Genomic DNA, 15,589 nt, shown 5'->3' with positions numbered 1-15,589 from the left:
CCTCACTCTGGGGACAGGGCAGAGCAGCCCTTTCTGAAAAAGGGTAGTGGGTGGCCAGGTGCTGGACTATCCCCCTGGGACCCCAAAACAGGCCAGCGGCCAGGACTCGGCCCCAGGGTGTCCCCCAAGCCCTGTCTTCACGTAGGCCTGGAAACCCCTTGCCCTGGAGCCCTTACCCTGGCCTGGGTCAGGCTCTTCCCCACGCTGGTCTATGGTGTCCTTCACCTAGTCGCACCTGGTGTCCACTACCTCAGGCTCAGGGATTGGGCTTGGCCCACCTGCCCTGTAGCCTCCACTGCCCTCTCACCTGGCTGGCCTGCACCCTGGCTCCTGCGCACCGAACTCCCCACACCGGCCCCCGCCTCACGTTCCCTTCCCCTTTAAGCGGCCTGGCAGAGTCCTGCTCACTCTCAAGACCCATCACTTGTGCCACCTTGTCTGGAAGCCTGCTCTGGGCTAGGGGGTCTCCTTTTTCAGCCAGAGGCCCCAAAGGGTGGCCAAGTGGATGGACGGGGCCAGGTACCTTGTGCCATGTGTCCTGGGGCCTCCAACCTCCCCCGGACTGAGGGGCAGAGGGGGCCCTTGTGAAGCTGGGCTGGCGTGTTCCCACAGACGGAGAAGTGCCTGATGGCCAAGCAGATCAAGGAGTACAAGAGGGTCTTTGAGATGTTCAATGAGGAGGGCAATGGGGATGTGAAAACGGGTGAGCTAAGGCACCTCATGAGCCTGTTGGGCATCAACCGCACCAAGAGCGAGCTGGTCTCCATGGCCAAAGATGTAGACAGAGACCGTGAAGGGGCAGCCCTGGGGGCAGCCCTGGGAGGGTTGCCTGTGCATGTGAGTGAGGAGGGGCTGCGGCCGGCCCATCCTCACGTCGGCCCCTGCCGCTGCTTGCTCCCTGCAGACAAAGGCTTCTTCAACTGCGACAGCTTCCCGGCTCTGATGGGGATTTACTCAGAGAAGGCCCAAAACCAGGAGAGCAAGCTGAGGGCAGCCTTTTGCGTCTTTGACAAAGAGGGCATGGCTACGTCGACTAGGACACGCTCAAGTAGGGCCGGGGGCTGGAGGTGGGATGGGCGGGGGCCAGTGCCCAACTGGCCACCACTCAGTGGGGGTCCCACAGGTATGTACTCATGAACGCGGGTGAGCCCCTCAACGAGGTGGAGGCCGAGCAGATAAAGGAGGCCGACAAGATAGGGACAGGACCATCGACCCTGAGGGTAAGCAAGAGATGGGCCTTGGGAGCCCAGCGGCAGGGCCAGGCCGGGCTGCTGACCTGTCCCTTACTCCCAGTGTTCGTGGCCATGATGACCCGAGAGTCCTTCAAACTGGTTCGGTAGGAGCAGCTGCTGCGGCCGTGGGAGGCCTGTCTGAGGAAGGCTACTGCCCGCTGCTGGCCGCACTGTGGCCCACACTGCCGCCCACCCCGTCCCACCCCACCCCAGCTTTGTGGCCAATAAACGCTCCAGCCAGACGCGTGTGTGCTTCACTGTCCCCAGCCTGGAAAGGAGGGGCCCGCAAAGATGTGGGTCTGGAGAAGAGAGAGGGTTTTCCTGGGCCAGCGATGGCACATGGCCTGTCACTTCTGCTGCAACACCTAACACTGCCCACTGCTCAGCTCTGGGCTCTGGATGCCAGCCTGAAGGCCAGACTGGGTGTAGGTTGAGGACCATGTGCTTGCCCTGCCTGCCTGCACTGGGGAGCAGCTGCCTGAGGGCCCCTCCCAGAGCCCTTTCCTACAGGCAGAGACCACTTAGATACAAACTTTATTCTCTCTCCAGAAAGCTGTGGACATCACAGCCAGCCCTGAGCCCTGAGGCTTAGGCCTTTGGGGCCTCCTCTGGGACAAGGCCCTGCTGGGCTGCACTGGGCAGGGGCTGGGGCTGAATGCAGCAGCCTGCTGTGTGTGTGTGGCCAACATAGGGCTGGCCGGCTCGGCTGTCTGGCGTTACATAGCAACGAGGCCAGGGCTGCAGCAATGTGCTGGACGGCTGGCCTTCCCGGGGGGAAGGATGGTGGGGGTGGGCTGGGGGTCCCGGCTCCAAGTGCTCTCGGAGCACAGGGTGGTTGGAGGCATTGGGAGGTTCAGGAGAGTTTTCTCCCTCCTTTGAGGGGCACCAGGGCTATAGCTGGGAGTGTTGGGCATTGGTGCCCAACTCCTGGGGCTCCTGGAGGAGTCTCTCGGCCTGAGGCCCCGGGGAGGCGGCTGGGCTACTGGGAGGGGGGCGGCTCTTCCTGTTCGGGTTTGGCCATCTTGATGGCCTCATCATAGGAAGGCGGCAGCTCGGGGGCATACAGGCTGTAGGCGGGAGGGGTCATGGAGTTGAGGTCCAGCTCCCCAAAGGGCTGGGACAGCCGCGTGGTCAGCGGGTACTGCACAGAGCTGTAGGCTGCAGGAAACCAGAGTGGGTTTGTGGGGATGGGTTTGGCCCTTACCCCCCCTACCCTCACCCCCGCCCCCTCTGCAGGCAGGCAGACAGGCCACCAGGCATGTCTGCAGGCACTCACAAGTCATAGTGCTGTGCACCGGGCTGTCACTATCCACAGGAATGACTGTCAGGTCGCAAGGCTGAGGTGCTGGTGGCAGGTGTGGCTGGGTGTGTGCCCGCTTCCGGAGGCAGCAGAACCGGACACAGCTGGCTGTGACCCCACACAGCAGCAGCAGGAGGACAGCGAGCAGGATAAGCCTGGGCAGGGAAGAGCAAGACCCTACCACTGGACTGACCCCTCAGCCACTGGGCACCTGCTTCCTGGGGGCGGTCATGGCCCAACTGCCCGAGACAGGACAAAAGAAAACCAGAGAATGTCCCTCCAGGTCAGACACCACCTTCTTGGCTAGAGCGGGGCCTCAGGAGCTGGCCCACCCTGGCCTCCTGCTGCTGGGCCTGCCGTGGCTGTCTCTCCAGGGCTGGCCACAAGTGGCCTTGGGCTCACTCCCAGGACACACTGTCCCAGGGCCGACTACACAATCCTGTGCCCAGACCAATGAGCGTATTCACAGGGGCCTCCTGCACTGGCGAGGAGGGAGGGGGTGGGAGCTGAGCAAGCAGGCTATGAAGGGAGGTCTTGCCAAGGGCTCGAGTGGCCCGTGCTGTGCGGGGCTGGGGCAGGACCCACACGGGAGGCTGCCCCTGGTGCTGGGGGCAGGAGTCTGCTGAAGGCTGCAGCGTCTTCCCGCCGTCGGCCCGGGAAGGGGGCAGTGCTGGCGACTCCAGCCATGGAACCAGGCAGGGTGGGGTCTGGTGGGCCTGGCCTCGGGGAGAACCGTCGGGCCCGGCTGCGCGCCGCGGCCTCCACTTACCCCACGTGCCACAGGCTGCTCCAGCGGGCCTGGGGCGGGCACCTGCGGGGAGGGCGGCACCTGGAGCCGGCGGGGCAGCAGCCGGTCGGCCGTCCCGCCCAAGGCTCCCCACAGGGCGGGGCAGGGCCCTGTCCCCTCCCCCCGACTTACTGGTCGGAGGGGTCGCAGCTGCTGTCCGCGAAGCCCAGCGCCACCTGCGGGGACAGGGGTGAGCCCGGGCCGGGGCGCGCCGCGCGCAGACCCGCCCCGCGGTGCCCGAGCCGAGCGCCCGCGACCCACCTGCGGCAGCGGCAGGAGCGGCGGCAGCAGCAGGAGGCCGCAGACAGCCGCCAGCCCCGCGAACATGCTCGGCGTGGACGAGGAGCTCGAGCTGGGCGCCCCACCGCTTTAGGGAGGCCCCGCCCCGCGCAAGCCCCGCCCCCGAGGCCGCGTCCGTTGGAGGGCCCACCCTTCAGCCACGCCCCCGACGCCCCTCCCCCAAGTCTCCGCCCTATGGTAGCCGCGCAGCTGTATGGAGGCCCCGCCCAGTGTAAACCCCGCCCCCGGATCCCGTAGCCTCGCCCAACATGCCCCGCCCCCAAATCCGCACCCAATGATAGCCGAGCCCTTTAGAGGCCCCGCCCCTGTGGGCTCCGCCCACTGGAGGCCCTGTCCCGTGGCCACGGCCCTGCCCTAAGGCAGCGCCCACCTGAGGGCCCGCCCCTTGAAGCCACGCCCAATGCAAACCCTGTCCTGGCAGCCCCGCCCCCGGATGCTCCACCCCACGGCCCCGCCCGCCAGGCCAGTCCCCTCCGTGTCTCCGAGCCTAGGGTCGCGAGACAGGACCCTGGGTGCCGGTGGTGTTGGGGGCTCCGAGGGGCTGTTAGGAGTAGGATATGGCAGGACTGGCCTAATTGCTGGTTCTGAGTGGGGGGGTCAGGGAGGGGGTGCTCTGGGCCCCTGGGTTCACCGGGTCCTCGGCGCGAGCGCGGAGCCCCCAGCCCGGCCGGGCCAGGCCTGTCCTGCAGTCGGGCTCGGTGTGGACCGCGGCGCCTCCTGGAAGGTTGTGGCCTCGGAGGGTGGCAGCCAGGACAAATGTGAGCAAACCTCGCACACACCGCGGCGCTCAAGGGAAAGGGCCGCAGCAGTGGAGACGCAGGGGTTCAAGCGCGTCGTTCAAGGACATTTATGGACTCTGAAGGCGCTCCCCGCCTGGGTCTGGCCCACCGGGAATCGGGATTAGGAGCCGGGCTCTGGGCCCTCGAGGCGCCATGGGCGCACACCACTTTCGAGGAGCACTTTGCCTTGAAAGCCACGCTCAAACCTGGGGAATGTGGCCTTTGTGGCCTCTGGGCCTGGGGGCCACAGATTGCTCAGCGCCCTTCCCTCGGCCTGGCGTGCCTGCTGTCCATTCCGCTGGGGAAGCTGGCAGCCTGTTGGTTCACTCTGGCCTCGGCTCTACCATCTGGTGGTCAGGCTAAGGGAGGTGGTCAGCACGGCAGGGTGCAGGGTGGTCTGCCTTGTCCGGGGAAGGTAGGAGGAGCAGCCGCCCCTGTCCTGTCTTTCTTCCTTGCACCCAGGACACAGTCTGCATGCACCTCCCCCTCTGGAAGGAAAGTGACCCCACCTCCTTGAGGGCAGAGCCTCCCTGGCTTGGCTCTCTCCTGCCTGGATCTGCCAAGCGCTTGCTCCTTGATTTTGGCCAGGTTCTGTCCCAAAGCTGTCCTGCACCTCTGGGCTGTGCCCACCCTGCTCCGGCTGGGCCACCTGAGCTTGGCTCCTGGCCGGCCTTCCTCCTCCTCCCTCCTGCCTTGACTGCCCTGGAGGCTCAGCTCAAGAGTGGGAGGGAGGAGGATGGGCAGAAGTCCAGCCAGTGTGTAGCAGTTCAGGTGGGGCATTGGCCAGGCCAGGGCTTAGAAGACAGTGGCCTGCCCCTTCTGCTGGCCAGCCCGAGGAGGAGGCACGGACAATGCCCTGCAGGGAGCACCTCCTCCTGGGCCTGGGCCTGCTCTGCTGGGTCCTGCCTTCTCCTTTCACCTGGTGAGGAAGCGGCTTGGACCATGGCTGGTCAGCCCCAGTGAGGGGTAGGAAGGGACCTGGTTCTGCCCACCAGACAGAAGTCCTACAAAATGCCGCTCTAGGGTCACTGTCACTGGCTCTAGGTTAGGGAGATGGTAGGCTTCCAGGCACCAAGGGCACCGAGGAACTGGGGTGAGGGCAGGTGCCTCCAGGTTGGTGTCCTGAAGCCTCTGCCCAGGAAAGGCCGCAGATGCACCGTGCCCTCCACTCCTGCCAGGGAAGGCTGCGTGTGTTCTCCTGGCGGGTGGTGGCACAGGCCTGGGGTGGGTGGGGTGGGCATGCTGGGCTGTGCCAGGCCAGGTGGGCTCTGTGGGGACAGTGTCCAATCAGACATTATCCACAATGCAGGGGCTGGGGTGCAGACACCATTCTGAGCTCCCAGGAGTGTCTCATGGGCTGTGGGGGCCTCTACCTTGAAGGGCTGGTTGAGGCCCAGAAGGCTGAGCTTGGACTCAGTTCAGAAAAGTGGAAAACCAGACTCATGTGCTGGGCCTCACCCTGGACCCCTCTGAGGGAGGACACGAGGAAGGGTGTGTCCCTGACATTTGCTGGCTCCTTGCTTGGGGTCAGCAGGGATCCTGGAACTTGGGAGGAGCAGAGATGCCTAAAGGGCCCCTCTGGCCTCTGGAGCCTCCTGCCCCCTTTTGCCTCCTCGCTGGGCCTCTCGGGTCTGGGCCAGTTTCAACTCCAGCTCTACATCCCCAGCACCCTGGTCTGACAGCTGTGGCCCCAGTGCTCCAGGCATCTACCCCTCCTTGGTCTCCTAGGCAGAGTTCCTTGTTTTACGGACTGGTTTGCATATGGGTGAGTAGGGGACAGGGGACTGCCTCCCCAGGGCTCTGTCCCCACCTTTCGTTCTGTGCTCACCCTAGCAAATGACTCGCTGTTGCCCGCAATGCAGGCCTGTATGCAGTGGCTCACAGAGGGTTTATTGGCAGACCTGTGGGAGCAGCTCTTCTAACCACTGGGGGCTCTAAAGGCTGGGTGGGTGCCAGTGGGGCTGGGGGCTCCGAGGGGCTGTTAGGAGTAGGATATGGCAGGACTGGCCTAATTGCTGGTTCTGAGTGGGGGGGGTCAGGGAGGGGGTGCTCTAGGCCCCTGGGCTCACCGGTTCCAGGGCAGCAGGAAGCGGCCATGCCTTGGGGCTGGGGTGCCCTGGCCATGGGGCCATGCAGAGGGCTGCCCATTTAAACCTGCCCAGCAGGGGATGTGCAGGTCCCGGGCCCCTGATGGTTCGGCCTGGCATTAGACTAGGGAAGGGCCTCGAGGGTGGGCAGGAGGGTCTGAGGGGGCTCTGTGGAGAGACTCCTGTGGCCTCAGGGGCTGGTCACCACCTGGGCTACAAAGAGGACCTTGTACATCTCCTTCACATCCCCCCTGAGCTGCAGCAGGGCTGACACCATGAGTGGGTGGTCCAGCTGGAATGGGAGGGGTGAGGAAGGAGGGAGACCCTTAGCCAACGGGTGCACCAGGCAGATCTGCCCACCTCACCCACCCAGGGCCCACTCAGCCGCTCCTCCCAGGGTGGGGAAGGGGTGTCATCTTGCCCAGCCTTTGGATTTTACAGGGCTCTCTGGCTGCAGTCCATGGCACCTACATCAAAGTCGGCAGGTGGCGTCCAGGAGATGCTGATGGTCTTGGTCTGGCCGCGCTCCACGAAGCCCTTGGAGGGCTCGATGGTAAAACCCTTGTGCTGCAGGGACGCGATGCTATCCAAGCTGAACTCGACAGTCTGTGGGGCATTGGAGCTGCAGGCAGGCCGGCAGGCCTGGCACAGCTCCCAAGAGGCACTGAGACTGGGGGCAAGGGTGTCCAGCTCCACCCACCCTCTCAGCCCTGACCAGCAGGCTGCCCACCCCACACCTATCAAGAGGCAAGGCCAGGAGAGGCCTGGGCTGCCCAGGGCGGGGCAGTTGCAGAGGTGCCAGGTGGGTTGGGGCAGTGCTGTGGTCACCTTCTTTGGGGACAGCTGGGTGGTCCGGATGCAGCCCACCTGCAGCTCTCGGGTGGCAGGTGGGGCCGGCGTGTCTGTGTCCAACTGGAGGTAGTCCAGGGTCACCAGGATGGGCTTCAGTTCCTCACCTTCTGGAGAGGGAGGGCCTGGCTCGGCTGGCTGGCCCAAGGAGGGGTGCAGCCAAAGAGCGAGGGAGCTGCCTGGGGTCAGGCGAGGAGTGTGGGGGGAGCTGGCCCTCATGAAATCCCCGTTTAGCATGCGCTCCCTTGCTTTGTCGGATAGGCCAGGAATGCCGGCCAACCCCACAGGCTTCCTAGAGTTAAGGGTGTGGCTGAGGAGCAGGAGGGGTGCTCTTACTGCCACCACTGCTGGGCTCCCACCCCCTTGGAGGGCTCACCCTCTCTGCACTCGGGGTCCAAGGTGGGGATCATGGTCAGGGACTCCACAGGCACGTCGAGGGGGTCTCCGCCCTCTACGAACATCATGTGCTCGCGGGCTGCGCCCTTCAGGAGGATCTGGTGGGAGATTTTCTGGGGACGAGGAGCACAGCAGCCTTGTCCTGTGACCCTGCAGCTGGGGCTCCAGAGGGGCAGGGCAGGGGATCCAGGATGCTGGTCCCTCCACCTGACGACCTCCAGCGCAGTGAGAGTCCAGGGGCCTGAGCTGGGCCTCAAAGTGGGCAAAGCAGGAAAGGGCCAGGAGGGCACAACATGTGGGCAGGTGGCGAGGGTCGCGGAGGGAGTGGGGTCCAGTGTGGGCTCAGCGGGGGGGCACACCTTCTCCAAGAGCACGACCTGCAGCCGGTCAGAGAAGTATAGGCTCTCGTGGTCCGGGCTGAAGGTCACAGTGAAGTCCTGGGCCCCACCTGGGTCCAGGATGCCCTCGACTGGGACCACGCTGAACACGCTCTGGCCACTGTGGTTCTGCGTGCCTGTGGGTGGCCGTGGGCGGGTCCCCTTGCACCTGGCTTACCCCCACTGCCCAGTGGAGGCCCCCTCTCCCCTTGTGCCTTGCCTACCCCACTGCTGCCCAGCGCTCCCCCCGCCCCATGCTCCTGCTAGCCTCCTGTGCCCTGCCCCATCGCAAACCCTGCCTTCCCATCTAGCCCCATCCCTGATCCCTCCTGTCCCCTAACCTCATCCTGCCCTGCTCCGCCCGGCCTCCCCACCCAGCTGTGGCTCCACGCCCTGCCCACCAGCTCACCCACGATGTCTGTCCTCTGGGCCCGTGAGCTGAGAAACTGTGGCAGCTGCTGCTGGCCTCCCCTCCCCGCATTGGAGAGGCTGTCCAGCTGCATGGAGAACCTGATGGGCAGTGAGGAGTTGTTCTGCAGCTGCAAGGAGAGGGCACCTGTCACTGGACTGCATCCCAGCCATGGCAGGCAGGCCTCGGGGCGCTCTTGCCCTCTGGGCCACACCCTGCTGAGCGACCATCCGCCCTTGTCTCCGAGTCCCACCCAGCGCTCTTGACACCTTATTGAGCGTCGGTTCATCTCGTTCAGCCTTACGTCATTCCTCTTCCAGGCTGCTGCACCCAGCCCCAGCCACCCTGCCTCACGCGGGGACAGTTCCGTGCTGCCCTCTGTCCTCTAGAGCTCCCTGTGCCGTCAGGCTCAGGTTAGCCTTCAGCTGAGCCAATGTCCTCACTCAGTTTCTTCCCTGCCCTCACCCCCTTCTCCTGAGAGTGCCCCTCCTCAGTAAAGCACTTCAGGGAATCCTAGTCCCTGGCTCTGCTGCCAGGACATGACCTAAGCCAGGTGAGGAAGCAGGTGTCCTGAGGGCTGCTTGATCCTGAGGCTGGTGTGTCCCTCAGATGCTGGAGGGACACTGGGAGCCAGGCCTGCCCTCCTGCACGGGCGTGGGCACCCATACTGCGGTGGGACCCACCAAAGAAGTCTGCAACCCCTCCCCCAGTGGTGCCTGAGCTGAGCTCATCCTCCTCCTGGTGGGATGGCCCATGCAAAGGCCCTGAGGCAGGAAGGCAAGGAGTGCTGAGGAGGCAAGCGCAGCAGAGGGGTGGAGGGAGGGAGCATCCTCAGCCTTCCCTCACCGGAGAGGGCAGCAGAGGTGGCAGCTGCCGGGGTGCTGACAAGGGGTGGCCTGCACCTCCGCTGGCTCTGCACCAAGGTGGGGTTGACCCCTTCCAGGGTGGAACCCCTTCCTAGGAGGCTGGAGAGGGCGTCAGGCCCCCACGACGTGCTTCACCTTGAAGCCGGAGGAGACGGACTCTCTGGCAATCACGTAGCCCATGTTGAGGACACCCCCTTCAATGGAGCATGTGATTGTGGATGCCACGCCGGTGCCCACGAGGGTCAGGGAGAGCGCGCCTCTCTTGGTGATGATGTCTAGCACTTCTCGGGCCTACGGAGACCACGTCCCTTAGCATGGAGCAGACGTGTCAGAGGCACGCGCTTCAGCTCTGCTCACACTGGAGCACGCTGGAGCTGAGACCACTTGGGGCTCCCTAGCCTCCTCCTGCTTGTCAGAGGCGAGGGCCCAGGGGCTTGGCTGCTCCGGACTGGGTGAGCTACAGGCCTGAGCACACGGCGGGCGTGCAGTGTGGAGCAGGGTCTGCGGAGCCCCAGGGCTGCAACATGGCTTAGGGTGGGCCTGGGACTCACCAGGACGCTCTCACAGGGAGAGAAGGACAGCGCCAGGACGTGGGTCTCACCCGCGGGCAGCTTGCTGATGGGGTTCAGCAGGACAAAGGGGCCATAGGGGTTCAGCACGGAGAACTCCACCTGAGGGCCCAGCGTCAAGGACAGGTGGCGAGGGCGGGGCCTAGCCCCTCACCAGGCCCCCTCTCGCATCCCTGCAAGCTGCCTGGCCTGGGTGTGGACAAGGATACGGCAAGGTCCTCCGGGGAGATGTTCTGAATGGAGACCTTCTTTATGCTGCAGTGTCCTGAAACGGGACGGGGGAGTTGGGTCACAGCCCCAGGCCGGGGTGGGGCGTGGGAGCCCAGGTGGTGAGTGGGGGGGCCTGGGTCCCTGTGGGTGGCGATGTGGGGGGGGGCTGGGCTCAATCAAGACTCACCTACAGCGATGTCGCCAAAGTTGGAGATAGTCTTGCCTCTGTCGGATGTCACTACGATGGACGGTGCCACTGCTGGACACCACAGCTCCAGGTACAGGGTATTGTGGGCACTGGGGGCGGGGCAGGCATGCTGATGGCACTATGCCTGCCACGGCCTGACCCCCAGCCCTGGTCAACACTCACCCCAGCCACCGTGCCCCACCCCCGGGACCCATATCAGGGTTGGCAGCAGAGGAGGGACAGTAACTTTTTGGCCAGCCATGTCCCACTGTGGCCAGAGCATCGCACCTGAAGCTCAGGGATTCTGTCCCCTTTCTGTCTTGGATGTCGCCACTGGCAATGACACAAGGGACCACAAACTTTTCGAACTTCCCTGGGAAAGATCGGACCAGGGTGGCCTGGGCAGCCTGGTCGTCGTGGGAACTGGAATGAAGCCAGTGAAATGCATTCGTGCCCCTGCCCCACGCTGCCCCTAGCAGCCTGGAGGCCCCACCCCACCCTCCATGGAAGGGTCCACGAGGCCACACTTCTTTCCCAGGGCCCTGGGCCAGAGGGGTAAGGGGTGGCAGGCTGGGGGCAATGCTGGGGCCCAGGCTGTGGCTGTCCCAGGTTTGTCTGACCAGCTGGCTTCTTCACCTCTTCCTTGGTTCCTGTGGGGGCCTCCCCCCACCCAGGGTCCTGGTTAGGGACCAGAGAGCCATGTTCCTGGGGCTGCAGGCAAAGGTCCAGGGCTGGCAAGTGACTCAAGCCCATCTGAGCTCTCTGAGGCTCATTTGCACCTGGGGAGGCTGGGATTGCTGAGCTGGGAATATGGGAGTCCCATGGAGAGAGGCTGTTCACAGGGACACCAGGCCTAGGGGAATGGGGTGGGCAGATGCCCAGGAAGGCAGAGCCTGTGGAGCCTCAAGGCAGCGCCTGGATCCAGCTGTGTCTGAAGCTAGCCCAGCCCTGGACTTCCAGCTCAAAACAGCTCTGCTCCAGGCAGTCTGTGGGGGCAAATCCCCATGGGGGCCAGGGCAGCGTCTCATCAGAGAGGCCTGGAGGGAAGAGGTGGGGCAGGCTTCTCTCTGCCCACCTGGACTTGAGACCCTGCTTCTGCAGCTCTGGGTGCTGGGTGGTGGAGGTCCGGAAGAGTCGTTCTCGGTTCTGCAGACGCAGCATGGAGAAGGACTGTCTCTGCAGGTCCTTCCTCTGGGTGGCTGTGTCCTTGTGGGACTTCGAGGGGGAGAGGCTGGCTGTGGGGCCACTCAGGGGCTCTGCTTGGCCCGGCAGGCACCATGGCTGCCCCTTGCAGCTCCTCTAGGGCCCAGCCCAGGCCTGGGCAGACTGTCCAGTGCAGGATCCCCGGGGGCACGGTTTTGGAGGGGACGGGGACCCGAACACCAAGAGGCTCCCTCAGCAAGACTGATGGCAGGTGCAGAAGGGACAAGGCAGTGGTCCCCGTGCAGAGACCCCCGCAGACCTGTGCACCTGCACCAGTGTCTGCCTTCACCAACGGGGAAACCGAGGCACGAGGGGTGAAGAATTGGCCAGAACCGGGGTCCCCGTCCCTGGTGCCCTTTCGCCATGCCTTGCTGCCCCACCAGCAGGGCGAAGGTAAGGGCCTCCTCCTTCCGCATGTGCTTGAGCAAGTACGCTCAAGATACAGATCCGGATGTGGACAAGAGCGGTGTCGCGCCGGCCCCCAGGGCAGAGTGGGTGGGTGTCGCTCCGGCCCTGCCTGCACAGCTCCGGGTGGGTCAGTGCGGACGCCTTCCAGGCAGGAGCCCGTGGGTGGCCAGGGCTGGACCCTTTGCGGGCTTTATCCCACGGACACTTCCCTTCTTCCCAGCCTGCCTTCCCCTCGTGGGGTAAGAAGCTGCTCTTGCCCAGAGCTGCAGGCCCTTTGCCGGTTGATCTGCTCCCCTCCATCATGAAACTCGGAGAGTGAAAGCCCCACCTGCTCATCAGTGCTGGAGGGGCCCATCCTCCTGAGCCTACCCTCTGGGGTCCACCTGCCTGGTGCTGCTTTCAAGAGAGGAGGAGGGGCTTTGCCAAGAAAAAGTTTTAACCTCTTGAAACACCTTGACCCACACAATGCACCAGAACAGCCTGCCCAGCGCTCCTGGCACGTGGGCCTGGGCCCCAGAGCCTCGAGGGGCTGCGGGGTTTGTTCCCAAGCGGCCCCTGCCCCGTGCCCCCATGCCCCTCCTCTCAGCACCCCCCACGCACCAATTTTCCCTCCACTTCTTTGGTCAGGGCCTGGAAGGCTTCCTGGCGGATCAGCTCCCTGGGCAGCACTGGCCGGAAGGCCACCTGGACCAGGCACCTCTGTGGGGAGAGGAGCCCAGAGGGCAGAGCTGGCCCCTGGTGGTGCCCTGGCCCCCTCAGCACCCCACCCCCCATCTCCCCTGGATTCCCCGGGGTCGCACTCGCTGACACTCCTGGTGTGATGGCTCCATCTCTTCTTTGGGATGTCAGCTTAGCATGCCCCTTCCAGGCAGGCGCTCCCTGCCTGCTGCCCCTGGGAAGTGGGGTGGGCTGCAGTGCATGATTACCAAGCCCACTCTTACTATCTGGGGTGGGGGTCCCCGTGATGGAAGCCGTGGATGGGCCAGGACCCAGCCCACTGCCCATGAGGCCCAACTGAGAAACAAACCTTCATTTTCAGCCATTGAGATTTGGGGGTGAGTTCCTGAGCCCTAACCTGTCCCTGTGACCTGAATAGCAGCCTTTCCAAAGCAGTCCATCCCGTGGGAAGTCCCAGGTCCCACAGAGGACTTGCTCCTCTTGGTCTCCCCAGTGCTCAGTACAGCAAAGGAGGCATGGTGGGGAGAGGAAGAGAGGGAGATTGAGAGAGGGAGAGGGAGAGGGAGAGAGAGGGAGAGACAGATGGAGAGAGAGAGAGAGAGAGATGGAGAGGGAGAGAGAGAGGGAGGGAGAAGGAGAGAGAGAGGGAGGGAGGAGAGAGAGAGAGGGAGAGGGAGGGAGAGAGAGATGGGGAGAGAGAGATGGGGAGAGAGAGGGAGAGACAGATGGAGGGACAGAGAGGGAGAGAGAGATGGAGAGGAAGAGGGAGAGAGGGAGAGAGGAGAGAGGGAGAGAGAGAGGGAAGGAGAGAGAGAGAGGGAGAGGGAGAGGGAAGGAGAAGGAGAGAGAGAGAGGGAGAGAGAGAGGGAGAGGGAGAGGGAGAGGGAGGGAGAGAGAGAGAAAGAAGGAGAAGGCACAAGCACAGCTGGAATACTCCCCGTGGAGACAGAACCATTACTTAAGCAGAATTTGCTACATTTAATGAAATGTATTTTAAATAACATACTTGGTGAAACCCTGCTGGGTCCAGACGTCCCCAGCACCTTCCTGGGCCTGTTCTTACCTAGTCTTCCCAATAGACGTCACAATGGCTGTCACCCCTAACTTTTTTTTTTTTTTGTGAGGAAGATCAGCCCTGAGCTAACATTCATGCTAATCCTCCTCTTTTTGCTGAGGAAGACCGGCTCTGAGATAACATCTATTGCTCCTCCTTTTTTCCCCCAAAGCCCCAGTAGATAGTTGTATGTCATAGCTGCACATCCTTCTAGTTGCTCTATGTGGGACGCGGCCTCATCTTGGCCAGAGAAGCGGTGTGTCTGTACGCGCCCGGGATCCAAACCCGGGCCGCGAGTAGCGGAGCACGCGCACTTAACCGCTAAGCCATGGGGCCAGCCCGTGTCACCCCTAACTTTTGAAGGTAAGGAATGAAGCTCAGAGAGGCTGTGATGAGGCTCAGAGAAGCGGGGGAGGGCAGGGGACAGGGGACTAGCTGGACCTCTGCCTCCAGGCTCGGTTCTTTCTGCTTTATTAGAAAAAGCAGAAAGTGGGGAAACCCTTGACCAATAGAGTGGACAGACACCCTGCGCTCCTGGTGACCAGGCGCTGTTTGGCCTCTGTGCCCACCTGCTGCGAGACCCAGGGGTCTGCACACTTTCCCTCAGTCTAAACTGCCTGAGCCCCAGCCAGGCGCCTGGGGGTCAGCTGCCTATGGGTGCCCCTGCCTCTGGGGCTCAGGCTGGGCTGGGTGGAGGTCTCGTCAGACCCCAGCAGGGCCAAGGAGGCCTCCGTGGCCTCTCCCCACCGGTCCCTGCTCATCTGCCACAGAGGCCTCCTTGACCTTGCTGGGGTCTGACGACGAGCAGAGTTGACCTGCATATCCTCTGTGTTCAAGGGCAAGCAGAGCCAGGCACTCTGGAGGGCCCAGCCCCAGCACACCTGTGGGGCCCACACCCACCTTTCCTGGCAACACGGTCCCCACCGAGGGTGAGATGGTGATGGGCGAGTCTGGGGGCAGCAGGAACTCAAAAGATGTGGGCCCCATGGGGGAGGTATCCTCCGAGCTGATGCAGGGCACAGAGTGGGCCAGCGAGCTCATGCTCAAGTGAGAGCTGACGACATACAGGGTGGCCACGGACGTGTCGTACAAGGAGGTCGCTGCAAACTTGATCTGGTAGTGGGACAGCTCCAGGGGCGGGTGGACGCCCACGGCCCGGCAGGTTAGCTTGAAGCACCTGGAAGCAACCAGCATGGGTGGGCTCAGCCTGGGCACCTGGGGGCCATCGGGTCTTCTGAGTGGAGATGGGCGGCCCCGTATTCGGAGCACCTCGTGCACAGGGATGCCCAGGAACACGATGGCAATTCTCACAGGTTTTGTTTACTACCCCATTCGTGAATTATTGAAAATACCGTGTACCTCTGTGCACATTTTAAATGGATAGTTAAATTTTGATCATAGGTTTAAATAGTTGCGAAAGAGGTAATTTCTGACTTATTTTGTTAAATATTTATTGACATTTAAAAAATAATGTTTGCTCCTTAAATATAAGCACGGGAATCCATATATCATAGTGAATTGACTCCTGCCATCATCCATTAAAAAAACAACAGATTTTTTTTTTTTTTTTTTTTTTTTTGCTGAGCAAGATTTACCCTGAACTAACATCTGTGCCAATCTTCCTCTATTTTTGTATGTGGGTCGCTGCCACAGCATGGCCACCAAAGAGTGGTGTAGGTCCACGCCCGGGAACCAAGCCCAGGCCGCTGAAGCAGAGCGTGCCAAACCTAAGCACTAGGTCATGGGGCTGGCCTCAGATATTTGGCATTTTAACCATGGAAAATTTACATTCCATATTTTCTTTGAACTCCTATTTCCACTGCACTCTTCCCACTGAATTTCATCCTAATTACACACATGTTAACGCTTGAAAGGACGATGTTGATTATCCCATCATC

At 62.8% G+C, this 15,589-nt stretch overlaps 3 protein-coding genes across 4 annotated transcripts in view; 1 reads left to right on the top strand and 2 right to left on the bottom strand.

Moving 5' to 3' along the window:
• The first annotated feature begins 618 nt into the window (after nt 1-618).
• Nucleotides 619-1,340, top strand: CALML6 (calmodulin like 6). The gene is given in 6 exon segments (XM_014783724.2): nt 619-790; nt 905-1,018; nt 1,021-1,048; nt 1,124-1,188; nt 1,191-1,220; nt 1,294-1,340. Coding segments are annotated over 6 exon segments (447 nt in total). The 5' UTR covers nt 619-627.
• Nucleotides 1,341-1,747: 407 nt separating this feature from the next.
• Nucleotides 1,748-3,728, bottom strand: TMEM52 (transmembrane protein 52). 2 transcript variants are annotated; one of them, XM_004444010.3, is made up of 5 exons: nt 3,581-3,728; nt 3,452-3,495; nt 3,302-3,343; nt 2,509-2,687; nt 1,748-2,390 (listed from the first exon to the last, which is right to left on the bottom strand). In XM_004444010.3, the coding sequence occupies exons 1-5, from the start codon at nt 3,644-3,646 to the stop codon at nt 2,212-2,214; spliced, it is 510 nt and encodes a 169-aa protein (XP_004444067.2). In that variant the 5' UTR covers nt 3,647-3,728; the 3' UTR covers nt 1,748-2,211. The 2 variants fall into 2 exon arrangements, with proteins under 2 accessions (XP_004444067.2, XP_087303107.1); XM_087446981.1 differs by lacking the exon at nt 3,302-3,343.
• A 2,947-nt stretch (nt 3,729-6,675) lies between these two features.
• CFAP74 (cilia and flagella associated protein 74) overlaps nt 6,676-15,589 on the bottom strand; it is a 65,362-nt gene continuing 56,448 nt past the window's right edge. The window contains exons 25-38 of the mRNA XM_087445829.1: nt 14,592-14,868; nt 12,560-12,658; nt 11,424-11,563; nt 10,637-10,771; nt 10,349-10,458; nt 10,161-10,216; nt 9,934-10,053; nt 9,518-9,673; nt 8,517-8,646; nt 8,090-8,244; nt 7,711-7,843; nt 7,314-7,468; nt 6,957-7,091; nt 6,676-6,777 (exon numbers count right to left, since the gene is read on the bottom strand). Of these exons, the coding sequence (XP_087301955.1) occupies nt 6,676-6,777; nt 6,957-7,091; nt 7,314-7,468; nt 7,711-7,843; nt 8,090-8,244; nt 8,517-8,646; nt 9,518-9,673; nt 9,934-10,053; nt 10,161-10,216; nt 10,349-10,458; nt 10,637-10,771; nt 11,424-11,563; nt 12,560-12,658; nt 14,592-14,868 (1,903 nt within the window). The remainder of the gene's footprint in view (nt 6,778-6,956; nt 7,092-7,313; nt 7,469-7,710; nt 7,844-8,089; nt 8,245-8,516; nt 8,647-9,517; nt 9,674-9,933; nt 10,054-10,160; nt 10,217-10,348; nt 10,459-10,636; nt 10,772-11,423; nt 11,564-12,559; nt 12,659-14,591; nt 14,869-15,589) is intronic.

This window comes from Ceratotherium simum, chromosome 22 (assembly GCF_057802395.1).
Source record: "Ceratotherium simum simum isolate JZ-2026a chromosome 22, ASM5780239v1, whole genome shotgun sequence".
NCBI lineage: Eukaryota > Metazoa > Chordata > Mammalia > Perissodactyla > Rhinocerotidae > Ceratotherium > Ceratotherium simum.
The sequence above is the reverse complement of the archived record's forward strand: the minus strand, read 5'-3'. Positions and strand labels throughout refer to the sequence as shown.